General features: G+C 40.9%; 1 protein-coding gene across 1 annotated transcript; it reads right to left on the reverse strand.

Moving 5' to 3' along the window:
- Nucleotides 1-1,198: 1,198 nt before the first annotated feature.
- LOC149828093 (ent-copalyl diphosphate synthase, chloroplastic-like) lies at nt 1,199-7,976 on the reverse strand. The gene is given in 8 exon segments (XM_090018627.1): nt 1,199-1,315; nt 1,484-1,629; nt 1,681-1,793; nt 3,043-3,163; nt 3,557-3,771; nt 4,592-4,775; nt 7,633-7,703; nt 7,705-7,976. Coding segments are annotated over 8 exon segments (1,239 nt in total).
- Nucleotides 7,977-10,204: the final 2,228 nt, after the last annotated feature.

A 10,204-nucleotide genomic window follows, 5' to 3' on the forward strand; every position in this document is an offset into this window, starting at 1 on the left:
AGCGATAATCAGGGTAGTGGAGCTGAAGGGACAGATAAAGACAATGAACAAGAAGACGCACAAAATCTTGGCGATGATTAGAGGACTGTGTTGAAGAAGTTCTATTTTTTTTATTTTTCCTAATTGTAATTGTTGAATTTTAAATAATTAAACTTCTTAATTTTAAAATGGAACGATTAATTGTTGTAGATTCTTGTTATATGAATTTTTTTGTGTGGTTTGTTTTTTATTTACAGGAAATATAAATTGTACATGAAATAGAAATTGTACAGTTCTCGGTAATTAATTTTCAAATAATTTTTTTTTAAATTTTTTTTCGTGTTTGCGATGGATTAGCGACGGAACCATCCGTCGCTATTCATATTAATCTAGCGACGGCATAGCGACGGAAGTAAATCCGTTGCCAAGCCGTGGTCGTCGTTTAGTACCGGCGGATTGGCGACAGAATATAGCGCTTGTTATTCCGTCGCAATTAGCGACGGACCTGGCGACGGAATTATTCTGTCGCCAGTTAGCGTCGAAATATTCGCGACGTAAGCATGTTGTCGCTAATCCGTCGCTAACCATGTTAGCGACGGATTAGCGGCGGAATGTGGTCGTCGCTAATCTACTGCTTTGTTGTAGTGTTAATAAATGGGTTGGGTCGGGTAAACGGGTTTTCAGGTTCGCGGGTCGGGTTGACGGATCGGGTTGGCAGGTAGGCAGGTTGGCGGGTCGGGTTGACGGGCCGGGTTGGCGGGTTGGCGGGTTGACCCACCCGCCTAACCCGTTTATTAAACGGGTCAGTCGGGTTGGCGGGTTGGCATACCCCCAACCCGAACCCGACCTGTTTAATAAACGGGTTACGCGGGTCGACCCGTTTATTAAACGGGTTGGCTTAAACCCAACCCGAACCCGCCTAAGAGGCGGGTTGGCAGGTCGGGTTGGCGGGTCGGGTTGGCGGGTCGTGTCAGAAATTGCCACCCCTAAGAGGGAGCCTAGGGGCGTCACTCCATGCAGTAGTCAAGGCAAGGCGGCTTCCTGGGGCGAGGTTTATGCCCATGAAGTGATGATTATATGTAAGCAGGCCAAGTTCAGAGTGATTAGGGCTCAGTTTGGGAGTCGGAGGTGGTATTTAATAAGGGTATAATTAATACCACCTACGTGTTTGGGAACCCCTTTTGGGGGAGATGAGGCAGTGAAGGTGGGCTATTTTCAACTACATCCTCGCAAGAACGTTGACAACTTCAGTCTCATCTCTGATTTTTATCTCCACTCCCATCACCTCTCTCATCTCCTCTCCAACACCTCTGTCCCCAGGGTTTTTTTTGGTGTACTAAATCAGAGAAAAAATAAAAAACATGGAGGAAGAGTAGGGAAGAATGGGCAAATTTTGTGGGCCACGGCCACTAGATTCTGCGATTTTTATTTTATTTTTGTTAAGCCGAAGGAAACTGGCATTTTTGTCAGTGACAGTACATTGGAGGCATCCAGTTGGTATAACCTTGAGGTCTTCCCTGCCCACCGGGGAATACAACCAGCTTCGATCTTGCGGCAAGGATTCTTCCATTAGTTTTGAATCGTGGATGTCCCATGTCAGTTGACAAATCATAGCGTAGAAGGCGGAGCCCTCACGGGCGATTGTGCCAACTGTTAGTGATTCTATAAAACATTAATTATTTGGGTGTGCATGGTACTTACCGGCAGAGACATCATATCCATGTAGTCTAAGGAGCCTAAATCCCATGGAGCTGTCATCCACATCATGTACCTCCGAATTCCTTGCCCAACAAATTCCAGTGTTCGTCCAATACCTGTGAAAAACTCAGCAATTAAGTTTTCTTTTTCCTTTTTTTTTTAAAAAAAGAGGGTTTGTTTTTTCTATTCTGCAACATTGTGATTTTTTCCCCCCTTCTTGATATCCATGCTGAGGATTAGCCCCAGGTGGGATTCGAACCCAGCTAAGATAAGGTTGGCTCTATCTGGTCCAGCCATAGTCACGTATCTCATTGCCAAGGAAAATCTCATGAAAATTTCAAGAGTTTGTTAAAAAAGAACTAAAATAAAAAATAATCTAAAAATAAAGAAAAAAAGGTAAAATCTGGACAAATGATGTCATAATCATGATCAATTGAATTCATCACAATTTTCACATTTCATGAATTTTTACATGCGCTATACTCGGAAGATCATGGCAGTAACCCACCTTTCAGTGCCCAGACATGGAATGAATGTGTAGGGAAGGTGACAGCACTGAAAGAGGCTGGTTTTAGCACAGACCACTTGAGGGCCGGCCGTCTTGATGCAACTGACAGAAGACTGTCGAAGAGCTGCTGAAACAGGCAGAGGAGAAATACAGCCCCCCTGGCAAAGAGCCATAGAAGAAGTTGGGCCCGAACTCGGTGAGTTACAAGGCAAAAGTATTTGAGGCCAATAAGACGGGAAAGCTGCCATCTATTTACTCCGTAAATTTTTTTGAACCGATTGACCTAAGAGGTTAGTTAGATGTCTGAACAGGGTGAAGTGGTCAGGTACCAGGTCATGGTTATGTCAGGTTAATTTGGACCGACTTTTGGATCATACCTGAAAAAAAAAAAACAGGGACTAGACCCTATGTCACAGCTAGCTGCGCTAGTTTGGGCCACTCGAAAGCCCCACATGCAGGTCCACCAGTTTCAAGCTTATGGGGTCGATCATGGATCAGGGCCCATTTAACTTTTCCTGGCTTAGTGGGTCACTAGGTGATCCATGGGCCCGGCTTTATACAAAAAAAAAACAGAAAAAAGGTTTCCAAGCCTTAGGAATAATGAACAGCTTGTCAGGTTCACCCATGGTACCTTCATATATACCTACAAAAACTGATATATATATATATATATATATATATATATATATATATATATATATATATATATATATATATATATATATATATATATATATATATATATTTGTTCCAAGCAAGCAATAGGTGGATCAAGCTTATGGGTCTGACCAAGCTTAAATGTTCACTAGTTATTATGTTCTGGCATGCTGCAATAAATTAAGCCTCCCAATCAGTACCTGTATACATAGTCCAGGCAGTCCTTGCTTTCTGACTCAAAATGGCGAGCAATTCCAAGTCGTTCTAGTCGATCAACCACCCAAAGATGCTCAAATAAGTCCACAGGATAGACGTTGGGCACTGCATATCAAATAGAAGCAATCAATAACCTTCACAGCCATACAAATGACCCTCATGTTGTATTCCCCAAAATGGGCCATGAAAGTTGGGTCAGAAATAATGGCAGAAAAAGTCTCTAAGAAGTTGGCCACTCCATTGTGGAAGACAAACATTTATAATTAACGTGTATGATGGCATAACTTAACCCCTACAAGATAATCACCAAGTTCATGAACTCGTTTATCTTTTGTGTAAGAACTTAATGTTTTAAACTTGGAGATCATAAACATGGTCACATATATTTCAATAACTCCGGAACATACCCTGAAAATGACAAATTTGTTTCTTCTTCAAACAAAAAGGTTACCGATTCCAAAAATTCAATAATCCCATGATGAATCCAATAATTCATACCTCCTCCCTTGAATCTTTCGACGATTTTGTTGAGATATCGCAAGCATTTCGTATCCTTGGTTTGCATGAGAGCAAATGCTGTGGAGGAGGGAGAGAACAAGAATGATCCATCCTCACATTGAAGCTTCATGAGCTTCTCCCAATCCAAGTCTGGCATTCCCTCCAAACTATGTAATAGTGTTGTGGGTATCTTGTGCAAGACTTCCTTTGGTATCCTGTCCACATTCAAGTAGCAGATTAGCATCACAGTAGTACCCATGAAGAACTGCACCAACAATGGGCCAGGGCTGTGGGCAGGATTCAAAACAAGGGGCGGATCATAATAATCATTTAACATTAATTAACTAAAATATAAAGACGTCTTTTTCTACTGCTGCTAATTGTGTAAACCTGAGACTACTTTTAGCGACAAGTAGTTTTGCAATCTCTTAGTCACAAATATGAGTCCGGTTCTACCCATCCCCTATGTCATCCCCCATCTTCATACCCCTCTTAAATCTTATGATGCAAATTGTTTTATCAAAATCTGAACTTAGAGATGAATTCAGCATGGTCGATTTAATAAGAATAAACCCTTAGATTGAATTTTTTCAAAGAAAAAATATGATTTGTCAACCGTTTATTTTTGAATCGCCAAAAAAAAAGTGCACACAAGTCTGATTTTGGCGACTTAAATGTCGCACAAATATGGTGACATTTTTAATTTCGTGAGCAAGAAATTCACATCCTGTTAAAATCCCAGCCGTAATATCTCAGGAAATTCAAAACATTACCTATTTATAATATATCAATATTTTTGAAATTTTTTATCTTTGTACATCTAGTATTGTCTATTTCTCTTGTATTTTTAAATTATAAATGTGCAAGGAATTTCCTGATATTTTTCAAAAAAATAGATTCTTTTTTATCTATCACTGGATTATGACAATGGTTTATATTGCTTAAGCACTGAAGAAAGCATTAAATGAGACATTAAGCTAATCTTCATTGCCACGGTTGCCAATCAGTGATTTGAAATATCTTTTGTTCTTGTACCTTTCTAACTTAAGCCGCCGTTGCTCGTATATGTTGTATAAAACTGGAGAATCATAAGGGAGGTCTATGGCCATGGCCCTAGCGATCTCCAAGAGAGAAGGGAAAGCCACTTCAAAGCCTATGGGCATGGGCTCATGTTCTTCTTCCCCAAGTTTGCACATATTGGCTCGAAGGAATGAAATTCCTCCATGAACAAAAGAAAATTTACATTAACTTTCTAGAAGTGATAGAGCAATTACTACAAGACTAAGTTCTTTCTGATTAGCTTAAAAATGCTGAGCTTGTTAAAATAGATTTAAAGAATTAAAATCAGATCAATATAAATTAGGTCTTTAAAATTGTGCTTGCAATTATAACAAAAGCTTGTATAATAGACTTGAGACATTAAGTTAAGTTAATCTTACAACAAGAAGCTTGGATATATATATATATATATAGAGAGAGAGAGAGAGAGCTAATCTTAATGTGATCTGCTGAACTTTGCTTTTGCAGTTAATTGGCTTGAAGCAACCACCTTATGACCCTATGTTTGTTTGGGTAAATGAGCAGCAAAAGAAGTTGGTGTCCATTTCCTTCCATGATAGGCCAATGCCAAACAGTTCTGTTTGTTTAGCCAAATCCTTCAGAGAACTCCTTTAGAGAGTGGCAGGGATGAGGGTTGATGTTCCTTTCCATGCTAGAGCAATGCCAAACGAACGTGTCTTTTGACAACCATAAAAGTATACAAGGGTTCTAATTCCTCCCATATTTTAAGACAAGTCAGTAGATTTTGTACACAACAATCTATGAGAGAGAGAGAGTTAGTTAGTTTAGCCAGGCCAAAGGAAAGGCTCACCATCACGGTCACACTTTGACAGGCTTCTAATTAGTAAAACCAGGTTATCAAAAACATTATATGACTTGGGGAAGCGTGCTTTCTTGAAATGCATTTAGAAAGTGCAAAACGCGTCTTCTAATTGGTAAAACCAGGGTTATCGAAAATGTTATATGACTTGGGGAAACCTGCTTCCCCAAAACACGTCGCTTCTGAAATACGTGGAGAAGCTACCTTTTTTAAATAGGAAGTGTGCTTCCCATTTGTGGGGACATTATTTAGAAGTGTGCTTCCCATTTTCGGGAAGCTCGCTTCCCAATATTAGAAAGTGATTTTTTGTTTTTGGCTTGGAGCCTTTAACAATTTTTTTTGCCCAATATCAAGACATATTTGCTTCCCTTCTCGTTTCTGAAACGATTCTTAGTTCGCTTCAAAGTCGTTCCCGCTCCTGCTTCCTCGACTGCCAACTCTAAGTAAAACCCATGAGATTCTCTATGCTAACCGAGGAGATACCCAGCTTTGACCTTGTAGCAAGGAGTGCCCTTTATGGGTTTGAAACTGTGGTTGTTCCATCGTGACAAACCATGGTCACTACTAACGGGGAAGGTGGAGCCCTTGTAGGCAAGCGAATGTCTGTCTTGTAAGACTTACCTCAGCTTTGCTACAAAATTCCTTTGCGACGGGAACAAAAGTGGACAGAACTGTAAGGCTTTTCTTTCGTAAGCAGCCTTGCCTAGATCCCAGAAGGGACAGCCTTTTGAAATAGCAGCTCCATGATGAGTCATTATTCTTTAATTGGAATGTGAAATAATAAGAGAGGCGCATGGTTTCCCTCTTGTTCTTTGCAGCTGCTTATTATTGGCCACTTTGACCTCTAGTGCCTAAAGGAATGGGTGTGCTGCCTTTTTCCTTTGGCCCACCTATAACAGCATAGTAGTTCCAAAATCACAAGAATTAATAGCTCAACTGAGGGTGTGGCAAGGACATGGTGGCCTTTTGGCCATTGTTTGACTGTGCCTCGTATTCGTTTATTGGAGCCCACGTTGAGATAAAGTTGACCTAAAAGACAAATTTTGCACGGCGACAAATTGAATTATGCTTTTGCTTTCAAAAGCTTCACTCAGCCAATTTTGAGAATCATGGGGTCGGTAATAGGTATGGTGCAATTTACTCAAATCAAGAGCAATTTTCTAATGTTAAAAAGAAAAAAAGACTGTTCGGATCCCATGCTTTGAATGTATATTGCACATATAAAATTGATACCAAATTTAAACAATTGACTCATTGTGATCAACTATGCATTGGGAAAGAGACAGCCAATGCGCTTGGCCTTGGATATGGACACAATTTTCCCACAACTGCTAGAAAAAGTCATGTCTAGTCCCAACCAATTTGGTTGCAGTTAATCTGTTGAAGTGCTTGAACTCAGGCTATGCGTGAGACTTTTAAGTGTAGAAAAGGTCAAAAATGTGACAACAGATGACGGGACAAGCAAGTGGGGAGCCCTAGAACTTAGGAAGAATTACGGAATTCCTATGGCCAATTTTTGTCGTCATTTTCTGCGGATGTAATCCTAAACAAAACCTGCTTTCCAGGCAAAATGACAGAATTTTGGGGATCCCATTACCAAACGGCAAAAGCAGTCAATAAACCATCTTCTCTCTTATTCCGCATGCACAGAATGAAAGCACCTATCTCGAACAAAAACTGACACTGGGAAAAGCATAATTCCTCCTATGAGGAATGCATACATACACTTAAGAGTCTGCCTGATTAATGCACTGCACTTATCTAAGAAACAGGGATAAGCGAAAGACATACTTCATGTTATCCCACTTGTTTAAACTAAGTGGATGCATCCAAACACCCCTTCAAGGAAGAACCCCAAGTTGGAATATCTCATGCATTATGCTCAATCATGCAACACACCAACCCATCTCAGTTGTGGTGTATCCAAAAGACTCCCCCAGACCGCCCTAATTCACTGCAGGCCTGTTTGAAACCGACCAGCATCAAACTCACAGTATCCTCCAAACTCAAAAAGTTGGGGAGGGGGCACATGGGCAACTGTGGTAAGTGGGCATCTGTAGTAAAGACCAAGCCAGATTGGCCTAACCCTATCTACTAGTTAGTGGGAAGGCCCATACAGTACGGCAGTCTCACATCATCATGAAGCGGATCAGGTAACATGCAGGGGAGAGAGAGAGAGAGAGAGAGAGAGTTTTACCCTGTTCCCATCTGTGGGGTGAGTGGCTCCACGTCTTCAATGCTATCACGCAAGCCAACGTGTTGATGACTGTCGTGGGCAGAGAATATGTTGGGGTCTCCCCAGGAGCCGTCCGGCAGCTGGTTCCGTGCGATCCAGTCCAGGCAGCTTGGAAATTGTGGGCGAACACCACCACCACAGATCGCCTCCACCAGCGCTACCCACGCCGTGTCGTACGCCGACGCGTTGATCTCGCCATCTCCCATCCCTTTCAGCATAGATCTCACCCTCTCGATTAGCTGCACCCCCTCCAAATCATACAACGGTAAACGTAAAGATGTCACAGGGACGCGGAAAAAGCACATTGGATACGTTATGATTGGGTGAATTTTCACTAAGCATATTGCATATGACGACACGGCATGACAGTAGAATTGAAAGCCTCACTTTTACTTTTATTTATTTATTTATTTATTTATTTTTAATGTCCAAGAAAACCCCTCATCGAGAACAGTGTCACTTAACGGCCAGGCCTTCCTAACTCCAAGCCGAGGACACGACCCAGCCTTACGTGCCCCAACCTTGATAAAACAAGGTAGGCCCCATGAACTAGCAGAATTTGATCCATTCAGTTTGACACGGGACCCGGTTGATCACATGGGTAACCACCACGGTGGTGCATAGAGAAAAAAGTGTTACTGGATCATGTCAACATCTTGCTTCATGTGGAGGCTGGGGTTGGACTCTGGATCAGGTTCAGTTTGGACCTGCATCTAGAGTGGGCATTGCTGGACAACGGTATTCTAATCAGGTACGGCTTTTGGACTCCAGACCAGGATCAGTATGGCTTAACTGAGCCTGGCTAGGCCGGCCTGGACCAAGTCCATATATGGGTGGACTTCACCAGCAATTGACAGGCCACCAACTTTGCACCTTCACCACCCGATATGTGGTGCTAGTTAGAACAAATTAAAAGAGCTCAACGGCACAAATATGGCCAATATTTTGAAAACATCTTGATCTTATCAGGTCATTTTAACACGCTAAAAATAACTTTTGTGGTATTTAAATATGAGTAGGTGGTAGCTGCCTAACACTTTTCTGACCTACCGTCAGCCTACCAGCTTTAGAAGGGTTTTTCTCATGTTATCCTTAAATCTGACCATACAAATGTGTATAAATGCTTGCAATTGACTCTTGGATCAGCCTATTCTGTTACACAGGTTTTTATAAGATTTAAAACTAGATAGTTTAGATTTTCATAAATATATATATATATATATATATATATATATATATATATATATATTTAATAAAAAACATGATCCAAGTGTTGTTTCCTAATAAATTGACGATGAACAAATCTGCAAGGTTAGATCTGCAAAAAAAACAACCCAAAATACTAGCGAAAAAACTTTTTGAAATTGGCCATCCATCTAGGCTGCGATGGACACCCAGGGAACTTGCGCTAGTAGCTACACACCTAAGGGTTGCGCAACTACCACTCACTCATTATATGTATTTTAAAATGTTCTTAATATCTCAAGATCTTCCCTGGCCAAGGTTTTCCTAAGAACAGTGATTTGTGACGTAGGGTGGTGACGATGTGCTCATTCTTACTCATGAATCTTTCACAGTTTCTACCAAAAACATGCATGTCAGATGGTCATTATAGGCACATGATTAGGTCCTATACACACTAGATCTAGTTCTACATTTTGTGGTGATACTATGTCCCACTTGCCCCACAAAGGTTGTTTGTGCGCAACTACATAATCTCAATTGACCATGCTTCCTTGTTGCAGTTCCTATGTGATGCAGGAGCAGCACCGAAGACCTAGGTGCATAAGGATTCATTTTATTTTAATTTATATTTTGGATTTTTTTATCATTTTGATCTTTAGAAAGTCTATTTGGATTATAATTAAGGAAAACCTTATCTATTTATAGAGGAGGGAGCACTGGAAATGAACAGTTGGAGAGTTTGATGATTGATTTATTTTCTTGAATTTTTGCATTAATTATCATTTATTTCCATTGTTTAGGCTTCTGTAAGCATAAATTTGTAGGAGTAGTTGACAACATAGTGTCTATTCATGAATTGAGGATTCAATTTGCATCAAAGTGGTATCAAAGGAAGGATCATCATCTTAATTCTATTCGAAGGATGATCATGTTGGTCTCTTCAGTTTTGAGGCATTCAATTTAAAGATCAATAAATGACAGAAACTGTTACGGACCTACACGTGCTCCAGGTCTGACCAGCTGGATCCACCACATCCAGGACCCACCCAGCTAGGATTGCATAGAGAGAGAGTCACCCACTTCCCCAAGGATTCTCTAAGAAACCCACCAAGCCTAGAATCCTGCCTAGGGTGGGACTCTGGTGGGACACCCCTCTTGGAATCTCATTCAGGGTGGGATTATGCTTGTACCTCCACCAATAAACAATACGAACTTGTTGCTCCAAATGTTGTCAACATGCTCCCAATAAACTCAGCTTGAGAAAGACTTCTGGATCCTAGAACTAGAGAATTTAGATTTTGGATCAAAAAATGAGGTGAACCTCGATCCAAACAGGAGTGAATCAGGT

Source organism: Nuphar pumila, chromosome 10 (assembly GCF_984573655.1).
Source record: "Nuphar pumila chromosome 10, dmNupPumi1.hap1.1, whole genome shotgun sequence".
NCBI classification, from domain to species: domain Eukaryota; kingdom Viridiplantae; phylum Streptophyta; class Magnoliopsida; order Nymphaeales; family Nymphaeaceae; genus Nuphar; species Nuphar pumila.